We start from the raw sequence: 25,407 nt of genomic DNA on the forward strand, positions 1-25,407 counted from the left end.
GGTGTGTGCAGAGCTAGAACTGAGGGAGGAGTTGCCCAAAGGACCCCGGATGCTGGAGCCTGCAGGTTCCTGCTCCTATTTGTTTTACCTGAGCACAGTACCACTCTGTCAACATTACGCTGGCTGTCAGAGGGTTGGGGTGAGGCTGGGGAGTGAAGCAGCTGCACAGACCCACACTTCCCAAGTGGGGGAGGGAAACAGTGCCCTTCACCCTCCAACTTCACCCCTCAGCCACTCAACATAAAAACTCAGATGCCCACAGAGCATGCTGGAAGTGGGGGGGAGTCCCTGCCACCTGACACAAGGTTTCTCTCCCTTTGCTTCCTTCCCACTTGTCCTGTCCTCCCATTGCCAGGAGTGAGCCAGCCCTGGGAGGGCAGACACTACATTCGTAGGTAAGGTGGAAAAGGCACAGTCATGCTAAATCCCAGTGTTGAGGCTCTCCCTGGGATGTCTGGGCTGAAGTTTTCTCCACTTGTTCCCATGCCGGAAGCGGAGTTGGCAGGATAGCTTGGTAAAACCTACCCAGCCATTTCCAAGTTGCCTAGAAGCATTTCTGCCCTTGAATCAAGAGACAGAAAACACCTCCCATCTGCGCTGAGCACAACTGTTTTTCAGAGGGAGCTGAGTCAGCAGATGGAACTGGGTTAGATATTTATCTTAAAAAGCACTGGAAAAGCAGGGTTTGTTCTATCCTACAGCACAGAGGAGTAAAGAGTTTGGAGCATTAACTCCAGAGAGTGCCTGCTAGTGTAGCAGCTGTTCTTTGTCTTGCTTTCTCTAAACAACACAAGCAAACACAGGATGTGAATACGATAGCCTTACGGTAAGGGCGAGAACGCAACCACAGAGAAGTGAAAGGATTCAGAGATTTGGCTGCCAGAGCACCATGAGAGCACAGCAGAGCCAGGATCCAACAAGAGGCACTCAAATCAGATGTACTGTTTTAACCAAAACTAGAACCACCTTGGAACCCTGGAAGAACAACAGAGCTGGACAGACAGCTGCAGGGAGAGCTGTGACTGCCACATGCTTCCCATTTCTTTCACAACTGTGTATTAACAAAGGCAGAGTGGGAGTGAAGAGAGTCAAGAAGGTGCATTTATGCAGTAGTTCCACATACTGTCTTTTAGCAGTATCCCACCCATGCTTAGAACAAGGAGCTCTTGATCAGTCAGCTGTCTTCCCATTGTAGGATGGAGGTAAGAGGCAGAGATGTGTCACTGGTTTTAATCTGAGACATTAAAAAATCTCTCCAGCAGCAGCTATGGGCTTAGAGCTGAGTAATGAGTGCAAGGAGCTGAGTATTGGAGCCTTAACATGGGCATCGACATTGGCAGGAGCAATGGCATATTTCTGGTTCTTCTTTAAGCCACCACACAGCAGCCTTCCTGGAGGACCTCACTGCCTGGAAGTGAGGATAAAGGCAACACTGTTTTCCCAGAGATGTTCTCCCCCAAGAGATGGAGACCTACAGCACAGTATGGGAAAAACAGGGGTGATAAGCAGAGATTTCCTGGGAATCCAGACATTTTGGGGCATGTAGCCCAGTCTAGGCTCCTGGGTCCTATCCTCCAGTGCACCTAAATACTGGCAAAGGCTTCTCATCGAAGCAGCTGCCCTTCAGTTCTCACCAATCATACATATACCGTTCCAACATTTCCAGACACAGAGGGTGGGAAGAAGGAAGCTAGCCTATAAGATTGGGAATAACTATAGTTATTGTCAAAGGGGGCATCAGGGATCAGGCACACTCAAAGAGGGAGAGCACCTAGAGCTGCCACAAAGCTGGAGGTCACTATTTTACTTACATGGCAAGTGGCAGAGGCAAGGAGATGAAAGCAGAGTAAAGCAAACAAAGATAATGACATGGCTTTGTAGCTGGCTATATCCACAATGGAAACTACAGGTCAAGCAGGAAGCTAGCCACCACGTCCCATGAAGACTGCTGTGTCTCTTGGGTTGGCTCTGTTCTCTCCTGATGACAACAGGTATTATTAACTTTAGATTTCTGATTAGTAAAGACAGCCGTGCATGCATGCAACCACATGGTAACAGGAAAATGTGTCCTCTTGTCCAGATCCAACTGTGATGGGCATAGTGGGGAGCAGACCAGAGCTTATTTTGGATAGATGCCATCAAGACGGCTGCTAAATTGTTTACATCAAGCCTGCTAACCCAGAATATGCAAACTCTCTCCCACTCTCACTGGGGGAGCTGCTCCTATCTGGCAACATTCAGAGAAGGCTTCAGCTATGCTCTTCCTTAATGCATGTGAGAAAGAAGGCTCCAGGGAGCTGCACATCGCAGGGTACTGTGTCCCAGGCCCGTATGGATCGTGGCACATCATAGAAGGGTCTGTGCTCTAAGTTCCTGAGCAATAAACAGAAGCAGGTTTATCACCTGACCAAATAGACTGTAGCTTTCTCCTGGCTGGAAGCTCACATGCCAAAGGAAGTGCTGGGCAGCCACTAGCCCTCCCTTCTCCCCCACAGCTAAAGGCCTTCATGTGCTGCCAGAAAAGACGGTGCTGGGCTTTGGGAAGACTTTTCCCAGTGCTGTGGCACTTGTTGGTCCAAGAAAGAATCCACAGGATTCAGATATGAATGAAGGTAGGATGGACAGAGGTTTATGATCAGAGCAGGGTGATCCTCTCACATCCTCTTCAAGGCTCTTTCCTCAAAAGCACCTTCTAGCCAGAAGGTGATCAGTCAGCTCCAGCTCCTCAGAGAGCTGGCCAAGAATTTCCAATCGTGACAATGAAGGACTCTGCAACTCTACTGAGATTCTCCTTTAAGATATCCCAAGTAGCTTTCACACAGATGGGCCTGGCTTAAGCAAGGGAGACCAGTCAACTGGGAAACATGATCTTTACCATCTTGTCCCAGAGGGAGCGGGTGTGAAGTGTACTGGGGGAAAACAGCTTCCAGATGGGATGGGAACCTCACAGCACAGTCTCATTTCGCATTATTTGCTCTTGCTATCTCCCCCTCCCTTTTACACCCTCCTTCCTTCTCTTTCTAACTATGCTCCAAAGCCAAGAAATAGCACGAGATGTGTTTCCAAAGCTGTATTACCAGTGAGCGGTCAGGAAGGGGGCAGCCAAGGGACAGAAACGCAATGGTGAGGATGTGCTGGATATCCTGATCCAAACCCCACTTCTGACTGCCGGGCCCCCCACATCAGTTGTGGGAAGATGGGGAGGCAGCACCCAAATGGGATGAGCCAGCATGTAGAGGTATGGGGCAGGCAATGACCATGGCATCCCCAGGCCCATCAGAGAGCCCTAAGATGCTCTGGTGCCACAGGAGAATGTGCTGGGGCTGAAGCCACCTCAGCCATGGGGAAAGAGTGCAAATCTGTCAGCTGCTGGCTCTTGCTCCCTCCCACTCCTGGTGACCGACACAGGCACTGACTCTTCCAAACATATTTCCACCACATGTTTTCATCCTGACCTCATGCTTAGGGTTGTCTAAATAGCACACTGTATGTGCGTGCGTGCACTCCTCATTTGAACACCCTTTCCTGTTGTACAACAGTTATCCTGGGAGCTAATGTAAGGCATCCAGATATTCCAATGCAAGCTCTTCATTTCCCCCCACCCAGAGCTGGCATTATACCTCTGGGGATCCCAAGAGACATTAAGCCTTTTCCCCTGCCCCACTGTGCATGGAAGGCCTTAAGGTGTCACTTTTGTAGCCCAGTGGCACCACACATGGCTGAGGAGGGAACGGTTTCCTCTCCTTGGATTCACTTCTCTGTGGTCACCCTGGCTGCGTCTATCCCTCCTTTTCTCTTTCACGCTTCCATCCTTGGACTGTGACTTTCCCCTTCCCACCTCCAGCTGAGCTGTTTGGAGACGATCTCCCGTCAGGATCAGCCTGGTTCTCACAGCCTCCCTGCTCCCACCACAATGGTCTCGCTCCAAAGAGAACGCAGCGAGGGGCTAATCCAGCTGGGCGGCAGCCCAGGCCCAGGAGACGAAGGGCCTTTGCAGGTTGGAGGTTGTGCTCGTGCTGGCAGGCGGTGCAGATGGGGAGGGGATTCTTCTGAGTTTTCTCTTTTCTTTTTGAAAGTATTTTTCCTCTTTGCTTGCCAAGATAAATCTCCTGTCCCAGCTGTGACATCTGCATTTCCCTTCTCTGCTTTCACTAAGGAATGAAGCCCCCTGCACTCCAGCTGCACAGCCGAGGTTTCCTTTACATTCCAGGAAAGAAGAGCCCGTACACTCCAGACAGTCCTTCTGCTCTCTTTAAAATACAGTGGATTCTAGACCTTATGAAAGTGAAGATCTTGACAGCGTTAACAAGATCCAGGCAGGATGGACAGATGCTGCGCACACTTCTCACAGTCTAGTCAGTGCATGTGCACCCTGAGGGGCACAAGTGATCAGCCAGCCAGCTCTTGGCTCTCCCAAACCCCTCTGTGCTGACTTGTATTGCTCTTGGTCTCTCCCCTCACACACCACAGCTCCCTGCTGCTTGTCCCACTGCCTGGATAGCTCGCCACTGACCAGCTACCCCATTGCCTTCTGCATGGCGTGGCTGAAGCTCCCAAACCATCTGCTAACCCCACTATTTCCCTCCAGCAGCGGGGCAGCATCCTGACCAACAGCACCCCCCAGTCCTTCTCAGAGACTGTCACCAATGCCCCAGTCACCAGTCTTTATTTGTCAGCTTCCCTGACACCCAGCCTCCAGGTGATGAAGGATTTGACAGCACCTGGTCTGGAACCAGGCCCAGAATTACTGCTGCCTGTAGAATAATGCAAAATGAGAAGCAAGAGAGGTTATGGCCATGGTGGCCTGCTCCCAACAGGCCTGCTGTGCCATTAGTTCTCTCTCCTCAGACCAAAAGTGCCACAAGCCCTCGTTGGCAGCAGCCGCCATGTCCTCGGTGCTTTGTGAAGTCCCAGCAAGGCTGAGGCACAGCTCGCTGTGGAACCCTCCTTCCACCACGCATCCGCGCCAAGGACCTGGCTTAAATTTCCAGCACCAGGCGCCACAGGACCTAAGGAGGGATGACAAAGGCTCGACACACAACCGGGGGAAGGCGACTGAGGGCACGGCGCCCTGAAGGGGCTCAGCAGCACCGCGGGGCCGCCGAGGTGCCCTCAGCCATTGCCCCCCCCCCCCGCCCCAGCCCCGTGAGGCGATTAACGGCCGCCGCGGCACGCTCCCAACGGCCGGCAGCCGCGGCCGCCCATTGGCCGACACCGCCGAGCGGCGGCCAATGGGAGGCGGCTGCCAGCGGGGCCGCGCGAGGCGGGCGGGAGGAGTGCAGGGTTAGGACGGAGCGGCCGCGGCCCCGGCTCCTCACGGCCCCGGCTCCCCGCGGTGCCCGCACGGCTCGGCCGGGCGCTCGGGGCCGGAGGGGCCGCCTCGCCTCTGCCCCTCCGTGGGTCTCGCTCATCCTGGGATGTCTTAATGAGTGCCTCGGGGGACGCTGCCTCGCTGGGAAGATGCCCCCTCGGGTGCATGCTGCTCCCACGGTTTGCAGTGACCTCTGGCAGGCGGAAAGGTTTTGTGGGGTTCTCCCCCCTCCTCCCATGCAACTGCAGCGTGTGTGTGTGTGTGGAGTAACGAGAATCATAGAACAGAATCATGCAATCAAACAGGTTGGAAAAGACCTTTAAGCTCATCCAGTCCAGCCGTTCCCCACCACTGACCCATGGCACTGAGGGCTCGTCTCCACGGTGTGTGAACACCTGCAGGGACGGTGCCTCCACCGCTGCCCCGGGCAGCCTGGTCCAATGCCTGAGCACCCTCTCTGTGAAGAAATGGTTCCTGATACCCAGTCTAAACCTCTCCTGGTGCAGCTTGAGGCTGTTTCCTCCTGTTACTTGGGAGAAGAGACTAACCGCACTTCACTACAGCCTCCTTTCAGGCAGTTGGAGAGAGCAGTAAGGTCTCCCCTGAGCCTCCTCTTCTCCAGACCAAACCCCCCAAAGGTCCTTCAGCCGTTCCCTATCAGACTTGTGCCCCAGACCCTTCACCAGCAACCTTGCCCCATCAGCTGACAGAATGGGTGATGCTGTTAACAGCACACACCCCACACGGACCACATCACACTTCTGTGGCTGCGACTGTAACACCCGGCTCAGTTTGTGAGCTGGCTGTTGGCTGGGGAGGAACCTCAGGAGGCATTCAGGAGTGGGTCTTTGACTTAAATGGGTTTGCCCATGAAGGAAAACAGGAGAGAAAAAGGTTCATGGAAAGCCGAAATCTGACAGCCTGTGGATGGGTTTCCCAGTGGCTCAGAAGGAGGCACCAACAGCACTTGCTGCTGCAGTGGCAGAGGAGTCTGGACACTGGTGTAGCCACTGGGACCGGTGTGCTCAGCATAACTGGGATCAGCATCCACTATGACCAGTGATGTAGGATAGACTGGAAGCACCCTGCGAGGAGGAAGACTGTGGAGCGGGGTGATTCAAAAGGCACGTGTCAGTGTGGCCATAGTGGTGTGGCTCTCTGTGTGCCCTCAAGCTGCCTTCGGATGCCAGAGTGCAGAGCAGGTATGCCCATGCTAGGGAGGAGGAGGAACATGTCAGCCTCCCCTAGGGCAAGCAAGGCTCTGCTAGCCTGGGGTGGAAAGCATCTACAGTACATTTTGCCTGCTACACAAGACTTGCTGAATCTGCAGAGACAAGAGCACCTCTCCTCCCAGCAGCAGCACCCTGGAGGATAAAGAGGAATGCCTCTGCTTTCCAGCAAGCTTTTTGCTGCGTGTACGCTACATATGCAATGAATGTCCCACATTTCTTTTGGCTTACAGCTTGCCTTGCAGCTGACTCTGATAAAAAAAGTATTAGACCAGGACTTAAACCATAAGCAGAAGTGGACACAGCCCTCTCAGGGTGAAGCATGCAGATTGGCTGCTCATTAGCCCTCATTTGGCAGATCTGGGGGTTATTTCTAGGAGTCCATGAAAGGTCAATAAAAAGTCTGACCTTCAAGGCCTTTCTTGAGCTCAGAGAACTGAAGAAGACACCTGGCTGCTGCACAACAAAGCTGCCTTTATTTCTTAGCCATTGTGGTGGCAACCGGGCCGCGTTCGAAAGGAGATGTGTGGGAAGTGTTCCCTGTGGGAATGCAGGCACCCCTGAGCAAGCTGGCAGGGGCCTCTTCCTCTTTGCTCCTTCCCAAGCTGAGGTCACTACAGCCTTTGGGCAGAGACTTCGCATGAGCAGCAGCTCTGGGAGAAGCTGGATCATCATCACTGCCCCAGGTCACTGCCCTCTTGTCTGAATTGGTGCTTTACCTCTTTGTGTTGACTTGGCAGCCTCAGCAGGCTCCTGGTGACACCGGAACTCCACACCATGATGGGGGACAGGAGTCTCAGCTGCTGTAGCATCAAGAGGAGGAGGTTCATGTGAACTTTACCTCCTTAGGTGTGAAAATGTAAACTGCCATCCTCAGGAAGGCCCATTCTACTGTTACCCTGATCCACCTCCACCCAGGCATGCCCTTTGCAGATCCCAGACATATCCATCCCTTCTCAATCCCCACAGAGCCACAACACAGTTGGGTTTCCATAGCCATGCCTGTTGGTGTGCAGCACTCCTGCACAACCTAGGGATGCAACTCCAGCCCGGCTCTGCAAATCTAGAGGCAAATCTATCCTGAGAAAGCCTACATGGATTGAATTGCGTGTGGTATGTCTGCCTGGACAGCTGAGGGGAAAGTTCTGCTTGATGGAGAGGGACACACAGTGCGATGAAAGGCAGCAAGCAGGGCAAATGAAAGAAAATGCTGGCTTACTCTGTGTGACTCTGTGAACTGTACTGCTGTGCTGCAGTGGAGCCAGGTCACAGTATCACCAAAAGACATGAAATACAGTAGGAACATTCAATACAACTGGAAATAAATTAGAGAGGTGCAACTCAAACCAGTCACCAGCCAGTGGGAGGGAGAAGTTGATTCAATATCCAGTATAAACCGGGATAAACACCACTCCACCATTTCTTCCATCTCTCTTGGAAGCTTCTGCCCTGCCCAATATGGGGTTGGAGCCACCAGAGCTGGCAGATCTTTGCTCTTACACAACTTGTCACCTCCACAGACCTCAGAGCAGCCTTCCAGTGTCTGAAGGGGGCTACAAGGATGCTGGAGAGGGACTCTTCATCAGGGACTGTAGTGATTGATAGGACAAGGGGTAACGGGTTCAAACTTAAACAGGGGAAGTTCAGGTTAGATTTAAGAAAGAAGTTCTTTACTGTGAGGGTGTTGAGGCACTGGCACAGGTTGCCCAAAGAAGCAGTAAATGCTCCATCCCTGGCAGTGTTCAAGGCCAGGCTGAACAGAGCCTTGGGTGAGATGGTTTAGTGTGAGGTGTCCCTGCCCATGGCAGGGGGGTTGGAACTGGATGATCTTAAGGTCCTTTCCAACCCTAACTATTCTATGATTCTATGATTGTAGGCCTTTTTTTCTGTATCTTGCAAGAAAAGCAATCTAAGCAATGCGAAAGGTGCCCTGGGAGATAGAAGAAATCTGTTTTGGGAGATAACCAGAGGAGGAGGCATTATCTTTTCAATCAGTTTCATTTGTCTCATTGAAACTGTTTCACTTTAGTGTTCAGAGAGCAAAATCAGAGATAATTCACATTTTGTCCTCTGGCAGGTCCCTGGAGACCCATAAAGAAAATCAGGCCTTGGAAGAGGAAGATAGCTGTGCTCTGTTTAAGTCCCAGAGCTGAGGCATGCAGCTAATACCAAACATTACTGGTGGCTCTCATTCCTTGGGACTTTGTAAAGGGCAGTTACAGAGCAACTAAGTCTGGACCAGCTGATTTGCCACTCAAGGATGTGAGGGATTTTCACCCAAAATCTTGAAAGAGCAAGAGCTGGGACTCTCTTCAGTGGCCAGACAGGGTAAGAGCTGGGTTTTGCAACGAGCAGACTGAATGGGGACCCGCACCAGGAATGTTTTCAAAGCAATTCAGCTTGGAATGCAGATTTCTGACCTGCTGCCAATATCGCAGTGGAAAATCTGTGCCCTGAGCAGCAGATAGGAAATTAAACTTCAGCTCCAATGCTGAGGGTATCATTTTCACCTCAGCGGTGGAGCTGCAGAAACCAGAGTCTCTAGAGAATGGGGAAATCCTTCCTAGCCCGCAAAGGGCAGTAACACCTTTCAGACCATTCGTCACTACTGGGGCAGCCTGAATTAACACCATCCTGTTGTTAATCCTGACATCCTGGGGGGGAGAGAATGAAGGTGTGATGTTGGTGAACAAGGAATCAACGTCGTGTGTTTCCAAAGAGGAGGGTGCAGGTCTGCTTGGTCAGAGGTAGTGCAGTCACTTCAACCATGGGATGAAAACCAAGGCTGAAGGAGAAAGGCAGCCTGTGAAAACCCTTTCCAAACGCCTGACTCTCCAGCTGTCCCCTCTCCAAGATGAACGTCTACATGACAAGGCCCAGCAGCCAAGTACCCTGTAGCTGGTAAAAAGAAGTATAAACATGAGGAGGCCTGGGATTGTAAGCTCAAGTAAGGTCAGAAGCTTCTGGGAAGAAGAGATGCCATGTTTCTCTGAAGACAGGAAACCCTGAAAGCTCCTGTGTCTGAGATCAAGCAGGCATCTGCACCCCATCACTGGAGGGCTGTCTGCAGATGCCAGTGGATTTGGAGATCCTTTCTCTGGATATCCCTGGAGCAGCCCAAGGAGGCGGTGGATGGCTTCATGGGTTTTGGGGCCTGGAGGAACCACTGAGGTAATCAAACATGGCTCCTTACATAGCTGAGTACAGGACCTACATTCATGCCTCCTGCTTCAATCTCGTCGTCTGCAACTGAGCTTCACCGAAAGAAATATCTCAGTTTAAAGGCTTCAGAAAAATCCACCCCTTTCTAAAATAAACCCTGTTGGAGAAGCTAACTACAGTCACCAAACATGAGTCACTGCAAAGAGGGACTCTCGAGCTTAAGCTTCCAAAGTGTTTTCTCAGGCTTTTTGCTCTTAGATGAACAAGCCCTTACTACGAGAGACCTTCCTGAGAACAAAACTAAGCCACCTTTTAATCTGAGGAGTGTGGCATGGCATGGCCACCCTCCTGGGTTATGCTGCAGACAGCAGAAACCACACTGGTCTCATTGCAGGCAGGGAGAAATTGAGGACTTACTGAATGATGGCAGGCTGTAGTCATGGAACTCCACATTAACAGCAGATTCAAAGATTATATTTCTCTATAATTAATTGCCAGATTTTAACCTAATCAAATCACAGGTGGAAGTGAGTGATTCCTGTGGCAAAAGCTACAGCCCTGCCATGGTGGCCAGTGCTGCAAAGCAGTAATGAAGGGTGTGAGCTTAGAAAATCAAGATAAAATCTACAGTGCTTTGGCTTCTGGGCATCCTTTCTTACATGGCCTTAACATGCAGGTATAACCCAGGACCAGAAGCAACAATAACCTCTTAGTATCCATCCTGGGTTTATGTGCAACAGAAGAGGAAAAGCATCCACGAGATCTTTCCTTTCTGTCCCTTAATCCCGGCACCAAGTGAGTTTTCCTAAGTATGGAGTTCTTGCGCACATAAAACCTTCACAAGTGCTCTCTGTGTGTCTCAGCACTGACGCACCCAGCCCCTACTCCTGCCTGGATGCTCACAGCACCAGACCTTCCCATGCCACCCTCTTCCCTCACACCTCTGCTGCCTGGTTCTCCCCTGCTTCGCTCCTCCATCGCCTTCCTCCTGTCTTCTCTCTCTGAAAGGGTGCACACATCTGGCTTGCCTTTATTGTGTGATAAATCTCACCCTGCATCTTGGGTTCATTTTCTGAAAGTTTTGAATGGTGTCTTGGAAATGCTGTTGGACAATAGGAGCTCTTTGAACGCAGGCCAGCTGGATGGGACTCCTCGCATTGCAGCTGACATGCAGGCTTTGGCGGACTTTCTCAACTCTTTCCTCTCTTCTCCTTTCTTTATAGCATTTGAATTGCCCTCAGACTTTATTTTTGGAGTGGGCAATGCATTTCTGAATCTTTTCATCATTATATTATTATTAATTATGGTCATGACTGTTTCTCTTTCTGCGGGCGCTCCTGGGTGGATCTCTCCTCTCTCACTTAATGTCTTGGGTAAGACTACCTTGGCTGCAACCCGCTTGAGCGGTGACTCAGAATCCCTGGCCTGCTCCCAGGAGAGATGCAAGAGTTTTGCCAGTTGGTTTATAAAGAGGCCATCGTTTTCCTCAGCTACTCTCTCGCTCAGCAGAGCCGAGCTGGGTGGAAAAGCTCAGCTCTGTGGTTCCAGTGAGTCCATCCCTGGTGGACAGGCCATCCCTGGGGTATTATGAAAGCAGAGCCCTGCTCCTTGCGGGTTCAACCAGGACAACTGCTGCACCAGGCAGGATTCTCCCAGGGGGTCACTGCACTCAACTTCTCCATTCCCAAACCCCTGAAGGATACAAAGAGAAGCAAGGCATGCAGGCAGGATGAGGCATTATGAGGGAGGGAGTACTGTTGCCTAATGGCTCATTTCACAGCTACCCACATCTCTTGAGTCAGAGAACGGTGTACTCTGAAGCAGGCCACTCGGATCGCTGGGTTTGAGGTTTGCTTGCAGCAGTGGTACACTGCAGAGAAATCCCATCCTCATCCTCTGGACATCTCAGACCTTTCCAGACAGTGGGAGGGTGAGAGCTGCTCTGTTTCTAAAGGCAGAAGGGGACCTATGGCTCTACAGTTTGCCACTCCACACACTGAATTTATGTAGTGAAGAAGACGACTTTGCTACTGCGTGGATCTTGTAACTTAAATATATTCAAACAGTGTGCCTTTATGGAGGCGGATGTGCAAACCCTCTTCATTTCATGTGCTGGGAAGGACCCAAGAAAAAAGAGATGGTTGGTCTTGGTGAGGCATGGCTGTCTCCCACAGACGACGGAGGGAACACAAGTCTGAATCCTTCCCTGCACTGCCTTCTGGAAACAGCACTGAGTGATGGAGGCAAGAAGATCACAGGCCTTGGCAATGGTAGTGTTGGACCATGACCTCCCCAGCTCCCCTTCCCACCTGCTTCACAGGGTAGCCGAGAGTCCTCATGCTCTCCAGTGCTGGCGTTAGCAAGGGAGAAGGGCTGAGATCATCCATCAGTTGCTTTTTACTGACATCTACCAAAAGGAGGAATAGGTCTTGGGCCAAGTAAAATTCTCCTTCCTCCTGTTCTGCTGCAAGACCCACCAGGGCAGGGAAGTGGGACCCACAGCTCTCTCTGTGTTGGTGCTGAAGCTGACTCCTGAGCTGAGCTGCAGCAGCAGCGTCAGGTAGAGGTGTCCCACTCTCTCCAAGCACAGCACCATGCAAACCACAGCCGGTTCCCCCTCCCTGGACAGCAGGCTCTGTGCTGGCAGGGTGGCATTGCTTCTGCAGCTTGAGGAATGCAAACCGCCCGAGCTGCTCTTGAGGATCCGCCAGGAAAAGTCCACAAATAGCAACAGGAAATCAAAATGCCCGCTCCAGACATGCACCAGATACGAAGCCATCCAGAGCAAGGAGAAAAACGCTGGACGATGGAGATTACATCATGCTGTGGATAAACCTGCAAGCCCGTCCAGCTGGGGCCATGCCAACAGGTCCAGATGGTGCAGGAATGCTAACTGCATAGCTACCTCTCTCTTGTCTTTGCTTTCTATTCCCTCTTTCTTTCCCTATTCTCCATCCCTCCTGGCCTCCTTCCCTCTTTCCTTTCCCAGAATATAAATAAATAAATCCTCTGGCAACTCTACATAGTCCAATTTCATTGAATATCAGAAAAGCATCTGACACCAGTGGATAGGGCACGGGTCACTCACTCATAGGTAGGAAGGCTGCTGGGGAACCTCACGGTACTCCATAGCTGCTGGGGTTGACATAGGAATGTGTGCCTTGATCCCACCTGGGACTTCAGTCCCTGGCTGCAAAGAAGGAGGTTGCCAAAGCTGCTCCCTTGGAGCCTGAAGCACTCCGGGAAATTAAGGAATGAGCATTGCTCCTGCTCTGCTGCCGCTCGCCCCAGCTGCTTACAGCTGCCACTGGCTGCAGTTACAAAGGGAGGCAGAAAACAGTTTTGCTCTCGCGGCTGGCAGCTTCTAGCTACCACCCTGGTACTAATTAGTGACAAAGGAAGGAGTGCAGCACCCTCTGTACTGTCCTCAGCCTTGACTAGAGCAGCATCTGGTACTCAGCTCTCCCCCAACGTGATAAAAACTGGGCTCAAAGACATGCAAGAGAAGAATGAAAGGTGTGTGTGCTCTGCCGGGTGCCAGAAAGGGCTGCAGGCCTTTTGCTCATTATTTGATGCTAATCCAGCTGCTGGGCTGCTGCCAACTGTATCTGACAAATCCTGAAGAGCAGGAGAAGCTTCAGAGAATGGAAAAGCAACATTTGCATCACTCTTCCCAGTGGAGGATGGTGATACTAACTTTATAACGGGTCAGGCAGACTTAGGCTGGGGAAAAGGCACCTCCAAAGAGAAGGGGGAAGTGCAAAACCATGCACTGAGCAGCAGGAGGGACTGACACAGGACTTAAATACCCTGCTAGGGGACTGATACAGCCATGGCACGCTGGCGCTTTCAGGTTATGACATCCTTCTCAGATACAAACCAGGTGAGACGCAGTTTGGGAGCCTCGGAACTTGGCACAGCCCTGACCATGGAGCAGTTTGGGGCAGAAATGTAACGGGGTGCTCTCAGGGAGAAGCTGGGTTTTGTGACCGGGCCAGGATGTGATTGTGCAGTGGAGGATGAGGTACAAGCACAGCTCAGTCACTGGATTTACAAAGCACAAATTTGGTTTTCAGGAAGGCCCAAAGAGGTCAGACCAGCAACAGCGTGGACCAAGTACCTTAAATCCTGCTGCTGACCATTCAAACTGACACAGGAAGATTACTCTGGATTAGCCTGAAGTATCTGAGGTCAGAATCAGACATATGCAGGCCGTATGGATAAAGAACAGGAGACGGGTGAAGGATAGCTGGGACATCGGTGGAGGATGGACCCACCAAACTTTTAGGTGGTTTTTCAGATGTTGATATTCGAAAAGGTTCCAAATATCACGTACATCCTCAAAGTCAGTCAAAGAGACTTCAGTAAGGACCTTTCCCAGCAGATACCTACCAGTAAAACCCCACTCCAGTCTAACTCTTCATTCATCTGCTTCACCCGTTGATGGCAGAGCCCCATGTCAGTAAGAATAAGGGTGTGCACTATTTTATAGTAGCAAAACTGCATCACTGCAAGTGACACCTTGAGGATCACACACAAAAGAACAGGCAGAGCTGGGATTAAAATACAGTTCTCCCATTCCCAACATCCTCCCTGCACCACTGTCCATCAGGAGAGGAAAAAAACCCACACAACAAAAACAAACCCCACATCATTCAGTTGGCAATTCAATATCTGTGGCTCAGCAGCACCTCATCAGCTCTCAGAGTCTGCCACATTTGCTTGGAAAGAAGAGCCAGATTTCCCTGGGCAAAGAGCTCTCGGATTGAGAGACTAAAAAGGCTTTGACAGAAACCTTCCATCAACAGCCTTTACAAATGTCAGAGCTGGTTTCCTCCTGCCTGGCTTGCAGTCCCTCCCCTGGGGCAGTACTGAGCCCAGCCACAAGCACCTGCCCAGCTCCTTCCTCCAACTGCCATGAGTTTACTGGACCCATTTAACATCGAGCTGCTCTGACATGCAACAAATAACTATCAGTGCTCTGGACCCGGGTCCTCTTCTTCATCCTGGTCTCCCTTTTCCCTTCTGGACGGAAAAGTTCTCCTCCCATGAGAGGGAGGGCTGCAAATACTGCACTGAGGAGCAGGTTTGCGAGGTAGACCCTTGGCCAGTGGAGATGGGTTATTCTTGAGCACCCACCTGGATGTACCATGGCATCGGGAGGATAAGCCAGTGCCCCCCCAGCACAGGGGAAGTTCTTTGGGCATCAGTCTGTGGAAGCCCACCTGCAGGAGGGATGCTGACAATCCACTCTGAGTGTCCAAAACCAGTGCTGCATCCAGCTCCCTCCTGTGTAACGTGCTTGGTGTCAGGCCCAAGCTGTATTTCTCCTCCAGCCTTGGCTGCCAGCTTCTTCCTAAGGGAGCCCTGACATTCCTGCTGCAGGGGAACTCCTGACACAGATCGCTGAAGCTGAACGTGTTACGTTGCATCTATTCAAGGAAAAATCTAAGTGAGTTTTGAGCTTTGCTCCTCAGGTCAGCCAGGCTGCCCTAAACGAACATTTTTTCCTAATCAAGACAAAGTCACAGTGTGAAGAAGCCAAAAGCAACTTTGCTGAGGTAGTCAGGGGTGAGTTTCCTCTGGAAAGGGCTGGGCAGTGATCATAATGAATGACCTCACATAAGGTATCACCTTTGAGCCCTAAAGATGGTACTAATTACCCCAGCACTGGTTTAAATTACGTACTAGTTTGAGGGAGAGGAGCCATGCACATTGCTTCCATCCTGAACGAGGAATTGCTGTAATCCTAGAAAGTGAAAAGATAAAATAGGAAGAGAAAGGAGTGAAAGAGCATGTGGATATCTGTGGTTCCAGCCTTCACGACATGTGTCAAGATCAGTGTCAAGTGTCACTTGGACACTGACCAGAGCAGAGCAGCTCCACATGATTTCAAAGGCAGGAAACCCACAGAGAGATATAAGAAAATAGGAGTAAAAGGAGAGATGCAAAGAAATAGAAGGTGGGTGAAGAAATCAGAAAGAGGGGGCTGAAAGGGGAAGGCTGGAGCATTCAGGTCAGCTCAAGAGACTATGGGAAAGGAAAACCTTAAATGATGTGACCCTACAGGAAAGCAGAAGCAAGGAAGAAATCACTTTCTTGGTCAGCTGGGAATAAGTCGGATGTAAACACTGCATGGAAGGTGTGTACGGAGCAACTGGGTTGAAAGACACAGCCTGCCTCGCAGCAGGCTACCTGCAGTCCCCTGCCACCCCAGCCATGACCTTGGCTCCTCGCAACCCTTCAGCTAGTTCTGGTCTGAGGGATGAGGCAAAACATGCAGGCACCAACCCAGGAAAACCCCCAACAACTCACAACACAGGCTGAGCTCCAGAGATAGGAAAGAGTAAGAAAAGGGCTCCATGCAAGCACTCACCCTGTCCTGTTGCCAGCCTGAAAACAGGGTCCTTAGCCAGGGGACACCGAATGACATTAAAGCTGTATGCACAGCACATGCTACAGCAGGACAGCCATAGTGCCAGCATGGGGATGGCTGAGAAACACAGCTTTGGTTCCACCCTTGCTCTCACTTCTCCTCTCATGTGGAGACATGAAGTCCCAGCAGTGCAGATGTGTGGAGGAGGATAAATAGAGTCTCCAGCAGAAAGCTGGGGTTGGGGGGATGTAGTAACCCCAGACTGGCTGGAAGTGAGGACAAATGCACTTGGCTCCTCCAAGAGCCACCTCTCCTGAAGAAGCACGATGCTGGCCACAAGGCTGCCTGTGACGCAGAGGTGAGGGCATCACCTTGCAGCACAGACCTGGGATTTCCCTGGGAAATCTCCAAGCCAGGTCAGGCCAAGAGACAGTTTTGGCTGTTTCTTAGTCGAGCTGTAATGACCTGCGTCAGCCTTGGTGCCCAACCTGTTCCTCTGCAACTCTGCAGCGAGGAGAGGCTTTTGCAGAGCATCTGGTTTCCTGCAGTGGACTGTCCACAACAGAAGCACAGCACACAGGCTTCAGTGCGGTGACTCATCCCTTCCTTGAAACGCACTCAGCCACTCAGGTACACGTCAGTCTTGAGAATCAAATATTCAAACCCAGCACAATCCTACCTGTGGCTATGAGAAGAGGACGTGCCTTGTGGCCATCACAAAGACATCTCCAGAGAGCTGGGCGTTTTCGTTCGCTTCCTTTAACACTGAGAATTCTTTAAATAGTAAAGAAGCAATGGACTAAATGCTATTTAAATGCTACAGCCTTAAAACCTACAGGGAAGTGCTGAGACAAGGCAGGAAGGAGCAAGCACAGGAGTAGCCCTTTCTCAGAGGAAGAACAGGAGTACATTGCAGAGGTGTCAGCCTGGCCGCATTCTGAACAGCGGAGCTGCACCCGTGGCTATGAAATCCCTATTTCCAAATTGCCCTTTAAGGGACTGCTGCAGAAAATGCTCTTCTTTCCAAATATCCCTCTCTAGCACAGACAGCTCTGTTCCGGGCTTCAATGTGACCAGCACAGCACCAGATGGGACCAGCACAGTGCCGGATAGGACCGCTCAGTAACGGATGGGACCAGCACAGCACGGGATGGGAGCGGTGAAGCACTAGATGGGCTCCTGGGTGGCAGCAGATACTGCATTGATGGACCCAGAACATGGGTCATGGGATTCAGAAACCACCAGACACTGTGCTTGGGCACACATACTGGTACCAAGAGGAGATCCAATGGGTCAGTCTCAGAGGCTTTCTACAATCTCATCTGTACAAAAGAGACCTCAGATTTCCTCCCCTCTGAAAGTGGTGATGGCACTGGATGGCTGCCTTATGCCAAACTGCGTGGGGATCACCTGGCAGATACTGTACACGACTCCAGCATCTCCCATCTGGTGCTGGTGACATCCTCCTTCAGCGGGAGCGGACTGTGTGCACAGATGTGCTTCCACCTCCTGCCAAGCCCTCCCTTTGTTTACTCTGCAAGCACTTCCCCAAAGTCTTTCCTGCTTCTCCCCACCAAGATGATGGCTGTCTTTCCACTGTTCAACCTCGCCTTGGACACATGCGTTCCTGCCCTCCTGCTCTGAGTTGCAACCTCTCTCCTAGCTCTGGCCTCCCACCACAGTTAAAGGGTTCTCCCATGTCTGCCAAGATGAGCATTTAGGCCAATGGATCCCCAGCATATGCAGGCAGTTATCCCACAGATGAAGGTTTTGATTTAGGAAGAGTATCCCAAATGTTTATTGGTTTCTTGGCAGCTATGGGAGGACATACAAATGATCCCCAGCCTCCGTGGGGAAGTACTTCCAAAGGAAGTTCAAGTCTCCCCCTGTCTTCATTACCACAATGGAAACATGCTTCCTGGTGATGACCCTGCAGTGATGATGCTGTAGGCTCAGGGAACTCGTGTGTTCAACTCTGGTTTCATCCTGCTGGTAGCACTTCTGCAGGTGTAGGTACCACTTTGAGACAGTAAGGAACAGCATGGACATGAAATGGAGGAACTGTGAGACGGATCCAATAGACTTAGGAAATAGGAAATCTGGGAACTATTATTTTAGGATTCATATTTTTGGCCGCACCAGGTCTCTCTGTCTGTGCTCCAGATCCCATGGGAATCTCTGACTGGCAAGCTCCAAGTAAAATGTAAAGAAAAAGGTTTGCTTTACCCAGTACCTGGCTGACTAAGCAGGGATGTGCCACTGACCAAGTTTACCAGGCATGGGAACAGAGGCCCAAAATGCTGCACATGTGTCCCCATGAGGGATCACCATCAGTCCCAGGGACCCAGCCTCCCATTACAGGAGAGGTCCCCTGTCTAGCAGCTGAAGAGATAAGAAGTGGATGACCACATCTGCCTGAGCTCCTCATCCTCCCTGTGTGCGGAGATGGTGAGGAGGAGCTGACACAGCATGCAACTCACTCAGACCAAAGGTTAGTCCAAGACATAAACACCACTTAAGTGCTATTTATGTCCTGTTGTAGGCACAAGAGGAGTAGAAGTGTGTACAGGCTTCTTTCAGGAGTAATGGTCATTCATAGTGAATAGCCTCTCTTTATCTTCAGGGGAAGCTCCCCTTATGAGTTGTACCAGCACTGCTCACTACACACGGTCCTGCTACTCTCCCCCTTTCTTTTGGCCAGGACAATATTAAGGGGAAGCACACAGTAGACACTAAACTCAGTTTGCACTCAAGTTGCAGCCCACAGAGGCAAGTAGTTTCCCATTCTGGTGCCCCCTCATGAGCTCCAGAAGATGCTGCTTGTCACACTGCCCGGGCATACAGGATCACACAGTGAGGGAGCACATCAGTGTGCATTCCCCAGGGAAGCTGGGTAAGCACTACTGAGACAGCCTGAATTGCCATTTTGCAACTTCTAACAGTGAAGACCTCGACTAGCATGTAGGCTATTTTCTTGTCTTGATGTCTCTCTTTTAGAAGGAGGTAAAGAAAACGCTTTGAAAAGCATAGAGTCAAAACAGAGCTGTGTTTGTATGAACACCCAAAGTCATCTTTGAAGATGTTTTTCCTACTATGAAATACAGAAATATAGTGAAGAAACAAACCCACTGGGGGACTGGGTTAAAAAGAAACACAGCTCCTGTTTGGTTAGTTTATTCCAGCTTCATTCTGATACCAGTAAAGCACAGAGGTGAATGTGACTCAAAAGATAAGGCTTTTGAAGAGTTTCACATCACTGATAAGAGCTGAGAGAGAAAGTAAAAGCTCTGAGTGCAGCTGTAATAGACCATAAGTAAAGAGATGGGTGCTCACAGGAACAGAAATGCTGGACTGGGCAGGAGACAGGCATTTGAAATGGATAAGCAGGCACTGCATGGAGGGTCAGCTTCAGTTATGGTGGGTCCTTCTGGCAGAAAAAGATGAGCAAAGTTGCCTACGTTCAAGAGCAGTGTGTGGCATCCTGAGCAAAAGCAGACTGAGAGTGCTGTTAGCAATCACTGTATGTAAGTCCTGTTAGCAGAGGTAAGTGAGGTAGAAGAAGCATTTTGTGTCCTTTGGAGATTTCCCCTCCAAGTGTCAAGTAGACATCACTCTCCTTAAGATTCTCCCCAAAAATCCAAACCCAGCAAACAGGCTCATGCAGGCTGGGTGGAAGCTCCAGAGGTCTCTAATCCAACCTCCTGCTCAGAGCAGGGCCAATGCTAAAACCAGAGCCTCAGGGCTTTGTCCAGATATGTCTTGGAAACCTCCAGGACTGTGCCTGTGGGCAGCCTCATCCACTCCTAATTCTCCTTACAGTGAGAAATAGTTTCCTTAGACCCAGTCTAAACCTTCCCCGTTCCAATTCATGACCACTCATCCTCCTGCCATGCACTTATGGAAAGAGCCTGGCTCCATCTCTTCAGTAACTTCCTCACCAGTGCAGGCAGCTCCTGCTCCTCCTGAGCTAAGCCAGGCTCCCTCCGAGGAGAAGCTCCCAGCTCCAGCTATCTCAGTGCTCACCCCTCCATGCACTCAGATTTACCAAGATCTTTCTGTCCAGAGCTGGGCACGGATCTGTATTTCAGTTTTACAGTTGTCAGGAAAAGAGGGATAATCCCTTCCTGCTGCCTGGCTACCACCACCCTCCTGCCGCGAGCTGCTGCCTTTGCTGCTGGGGCAGATGCGCTGGGTCAGTGCAGCCATCCCACGGGTAGGAGTCAGTATTTGTCCTTGCTGAATTCCATGAGGTTTCTGTCAACCCGTTCCTCCTGCTTCCCTCTGAATGGCAGCCCCACACTTACTCAGAGCGTTTGTTTCAGTGTCAAGCACACAGACCTCTTTGAGGACACATCTACAGACCTGCCTTCATTTCTTCTTTGCCACTATTTAGATGAACAATACAAAGAACCATTTTGTAAAGACCAAGATGACTCATTAGGAGTGCTAATGTTCAGGAAAGGAGAGTAGTTTAGAGACATTGAATCTTGTCCCGAAGGAGCACAGCCTCTGCAGCGAAGGTCCATCCATCTTTCCGCTTCCTTTCCGAACAGAAGAGATTACCCTCAGACTAAGTCTCATACTGCTATTTTATGACCAAAATTCCTGGCCTGCTCCAAGAAGAAAATGCTTGAACAATATCTGGAAAAGTTTGCCCATCTTTGAAGCAAAGGCACTGGCAACTTTGTGCGCTATTGTGCACGGTGATGCTTTGCACAGTTCCATGCAAAAAGAACTTCTCAACACATCCCAAGATCCCAGGAGAGCTGCTGGGTTTAGTAAGAAAATGTAAGTGTATTCCTTCCCCCCATGTTGTCATGCAGAGGGAGAACAAAGAGGGTGATGTATTATGTTCTGGCTCCTGGATCACCAACAGATTTGGTAGGCGAGAAGCGGCTACAGAATCCCTTCTCTTTTATCATCTGCAAGAAGAGAAAGCATCAGCTTGGCTTTCACACTCCAGCAGCAGTTTGTGGGGCTGGCAGTTGGGGAAAAACCCACACGAAGAATTAATAATCCTTTGTACTTGTAAACCGAGCACAACGATGCCTCAGTCACTCAACCCAGTTAACATGAAGGCAAGGGCAGGCTACTGCCAGAAGCAGCGAAAAGGCCGGTTAAATGAGGCAGGACAGAGCCACCTCACTCTTCAAACACTATCCTGGCAGGTGGCACCAGGTGGCACTCTTACACAAAAGCTCCTTTTCACAGGGTCTGCTCGCAGGCAGAAGTTGTGTTGAAGCTGTAAAGAGATACCCCCTCTATCGGTTAGGGGCTCCCTGGCTTCGGACTGCAGCCCCACATTGCGCCCAGGTAAAGGGCTGGTGCCCATACGTACGATTTTCACCTTGCTAAGGGAATAAATGGTGCCGGCATAAAGCACTTTGTATCAGCACAGCTTCATCCAAGCTGGCTGTATACGGAAGTAGGGAAAGCACAAGTCTCCTACCAACAGGTCTCTCAGATATAGGCAGACAAGGCCTTAAGTGCCCAGTCCGGGCTGGCATGCCCTTGGAAGCCTGGCAGGACACAGAGGGACTCTGCCCGTACAGCCCAACCGGAGTCAGTCCTTGAGGCACGGAGGGACCTTGGAAATAAGGAGCTGGGAAGGTTTCTGGGAGATGGGGCTGCAGAATCTCTTTCCCAGACCCGCTGTGTCTCCACACCCCAACTGTGGTGCACTGAACCTTGATGCAGATTCTGCATCTCCACTCTCTCCTCCACAAGGGAGGCAGCACAAAAGGCTTTAGATATCTGTTGGGCAGCGAAGCAGAAATGGGTTCCTCAGATGTGTGATGGCTACAGCCCTCCTCTCCCTGTCTCCTGCTTCTGTGTGGCCAGACTCACTCCTAGCACTACAGCGGGATCGCTGAGGGGTTGTGACAGGGAAGTAACAAGCCATGGCTAAAACCTGTGTCTAGGGCAGGCACTGCCCCACGGCTGCGGCTGCTCAGAGGCTGCCCGGGTCCCCCCTTCTGCCTCTGGGCTGGGTCCTGCGGCAGAGGGGCTGCAGGACTCACAGCACAGCCTCCCAACGGGAGCTCAGGCAGGGCAGCAAAAAGCCTCTCAGGGGGAGAGCTGCTGGTCTGGGGACTCGCCTGACTCCTCGGAGACGCTGGGCAGCTTCCCGAGAGGTGAACAATGCCCCTTTGGTTCCTTGGGACTGGCAACACATTTTCCTCCGAAGTCACTCTCCCCCCTCACCCTTCTCTCCAAAGTAAATGAGCCCAGCCCCAGCGCCAAGCAGGAGATGCTTCATCTCCAAACGCCGCTCGCAGGGAAAGTTAGAAGCAGACGGGAGCGGAGGCGCGGAGCCCGGAGCTCTCCCGACGGCACCGGCCGTGCCTCCGAGCAGAGCCGGGCAGGTTGTTCCGTCCCCGCTCGGGACCGCTCGCTTCGCCCCCAGCCGTCACTCACAGAATCACGGAACCAACGAGATCGGAAAAGACCTTTAGGACCATCAAGCCCCGACAAAGCGCGTTGTAAGAGGAAAACCCCGTGGTTCCGCGGCAGGACGCCCGGGGACACCGGCTGTGTCCCGCGCTCAGGGACGGGACCCCGGCACACGCAGCCCCGGCGGGTCCCGTCCCCGCTGCGGAGGACGCCGAGGGCAGGGGGGTGCCGGGCTGCCGGCCGGCCCTTACCACATTGCTGAGGAAGTCCGCCTCGCTGAGGTCGCTGAGGTCGAGGAAGCCGGTGCCGGCGGCGGGGAAGAGCCGCTCGGCGGGGAAGGGCTCCAGGATACTGTCCATGGTGCCCGCGGCTCGGCCGCCCGCCGCGCTCCGCCGGGCTCACTGCGGCCGCACGCTCCGGCCCGCGGCCCGGCGGCGCCGGTCCATGGGGCGGCGGGGCCAAGGGGCAGCGAGCCGCGCACCGGGGCCCGCAGCGCCCGGGGCAGCAGCTGTCAGCGCCCCGCTGCCGAGCGCCGGGCGGGCTGCGGCACGGCCCCGGCCGCGCACCGGGAGCCGGCGGGGCGGGACTTCCCTCGCCGACACCCCCTTAAGGCAGCGCGCCCGCCTCCCGGGCAGCCTCCCGCACCGACGGCGAGCACGGGCCCGGCGGCCGCCCGCGGCTCCCGAAGGGCCCCAGGCTGGTGCCGACCCCCGGCAGGGCGATGGACGGAGCAGGCCCTGCCACAGCTCTGATGGGGACCCCAGCCATAGGGTTGGAGTAATGGAATCAGCCGGGTTGGAGAAGACCTTTAAGCTCACCCAGTCCAACCGTTCCCCAGCGCTGCCAAGGCCACCGCTAACCCGTATCGCTCGGGCCCTCATCTGCACGGTGTGTGAACACTTGCAAGGACGGTGCCTCCACCGCTGCCCCGGGCAGCCTGTTCCAATGCCTGAGCACCCTCTCTGTGAAGAGATGGTTCCTAATATCCACCCTAAACCTCCCCTGGTGCAGCTTGAGGCTGTTTCCTCTTGTCCTACTTCTTGTTACTTGGGAGAAGAGACCGACCCCACCTCACTACAGGCTCCTGTCAGGCAGCTGTAGAGAGCAATGAGGTTCCCCCTGAGCCTTCTCTTCTCCAGACTAAGCCCCCCGGTTCCCTCAGCTGCTCCTCATCAGACTGGTGCTCCCCGCTCGTCTCTGTAACAGACGTTTGCCCCATGTCAGCCATGAGTGCAGTCCATTGAAGGCAATGCAAACATCACTCTGTGTTCAGAGTGCTGCTGTGGAGCCTTTGGAACCGAAAAGGAGAGGTATTTGTGCAGGTGAGCTTCTCTCAGGGAGCAGAACTGCAGCAGAGCAGGCTCCATGCCCAAGGGGGAGCCGGATGGATATCCCCCTGCTCTTGCTCTCCAAAGCTGGCTTGCAGGTAGGCCTGGCTGCAGCAGCCCCTGTGGCTGCTCCGTCATTAAAGAGTTGGGCACCATTAAAGAGCTTCAGGAAGATTATATGGCTTCAGATAACTAGGATTATGGATTCCTGCCTCTCTGATCCTTGCTCCAACCAACACTCAGGAAAACCACTTACAATAATCCTGCTGAAGAAGCACTGAGGTTTTATTAATGTCTCTGCTCTTATGGCTCCATAGAGAACTGGAGTCCCAGCCCTGAGCAGTGGCTTTCTTGGTCACAGGAGTACAGAGGAAAAGCCCACAGGCAGCATCTCTCCTGGAATAAACCTGGCAGAAAGTTGCCAGCGGTGAGCGTCCTGGTTGAGAAGCGCTGATTTAACCCGTGCTCGCACCAGACACTGGGTTTCCATCCATCCAGGCTCTTGCTCCATGGGTCTCAGGACTAACAGCACAACCCGAGGTGCTCCTTGGCGACTCCGCGTGCTGCCTCCTGCACACAAAAGCCTTTATACTTGCACACACAATGGGCTCTTTCAGTTACATTTCCTTTTACCTTATGTTTCAGTCAAGTGTAAAGAGCCTTTGGGTAAAAGGTCAGAAACATAAATTCAACCAGGATGGAGCTGCGCTGAGAAAATAATGCTGTTCCTCCTTCCTTAATGGTGAAGAAACCTCTGTCAGTGCGAGTGCCAGCGGGTTGAAAGGGGGAAACACAGAAACCTTTGCCACAGGAAGATGGGGAGAAGAAATACATCCAGACCCTTCATCTAGAAACACACCTCTATCCCCAGCAAGGAGAAGGGAGTCTTTCCTCAGGGCTCCCCGCTGCTAGGGGCAGAAGGACTGAGCTCTGCAATAGCAGCGGTGTGACAGCCCAGAGTCATAGAACACAGGCAGAGCCACACCAGGGCCAGCTTCACCTCCTGCCTCTATCCGAACACGGATATACCTCCCTGATGGTGAAGACTCACTGTTTCTGGTTCAGTTAACTTCCAAGTTAGCAATAGGCAGCCTCTTCTCAGGCCACACGCTGTATTTACCCTCAGCACCAGGCTGAGGAAGCTCAGATGGTGTCAGCCCCCGCGCCTGTTTGCACAGCATGGGTGGCAGTGTCACGGGAGAGGTCGAGCAAAGTAAACCTCACTTGTTTGTCTGTGCTCTGAAGGAGAAATGCTTCGGCACATTCAGATAGGGATTGTGAGGTCCGTTCGGGAGATTAAAATAGCTCGGGAAGAAATGGAACCACCTCCTCTGAGCCCCTGCTTCTTGTTAGTACTTCTACCACTGAGCAGAGCTGTGTGGATGCAGCTCCCCTCTGCCACTGCTGTACCTCTGTAGGCAAGGAAGGCTCAGAATCAACCTCCCTTTTTGGTACTGCAAAGCTGCTCTGTCCCATATCCTAGAGCTCCAATAGGTACCCCCATCTCTAGGACTGAGCTCTGGAATGAGCCTTTCCCCCCTGTCAGACAGGAGTGCAGCCCATTAAAGGCAATGCAAACGTTACTCTGTGTTCAGGGTGTTGCTGCTG

The 25,407-nt window shown here is 52.1% G+C and overlaps 1 protein-coding gene across 4 annotated transcripts in view; it reads right to left on the minus strand.

Annotated features, from left to right (window-relative positions):
• The window catches only part of CREB3L1 (cAMP responsive element binding protein 3 like 1), a 44,560-nt gene extending 21,615 nt beyond the window's left edge, over window positions 1-22,945 (minus strand). For 2 of the 4 annotated variants that reach the window (XM_065686331.1, XM_065686332.1), the window contains exon 1: window positions 22,723-22,945. In XM_065686331.1, coding sequence (XP_065542403.1) covers window positions 22,723-22,830 — 108 coding nt within the window. In that variant the 5' untranslated portion in view covers window positions 22,831-22,945. The remainder of the gene's footprint in view (window positions 1-22,722) is intronic. The other 2 variants (XM_065686330.1, XM_065686333.1) reach the window with 2 other exon arrangements.
• Window positions 22,946-25,407: the final 2,462 nt, after the last annotated feature.

Source organism: Lathamus discolor, chromosome 6 (assembly GCF_037157495.1).
Source record: "Lathamus discolor isolate bLatDis1 chromosome 6, bLatDis1.hap1, whole genome shotgun sequence".
Classification (NCBI taxonomy): domain Eukaryota; kingdom Metazoa; phylum Chordata; class Aves; order Psittaciformes; family Psittacidae; genus Lathamus; species Lathamus discolor.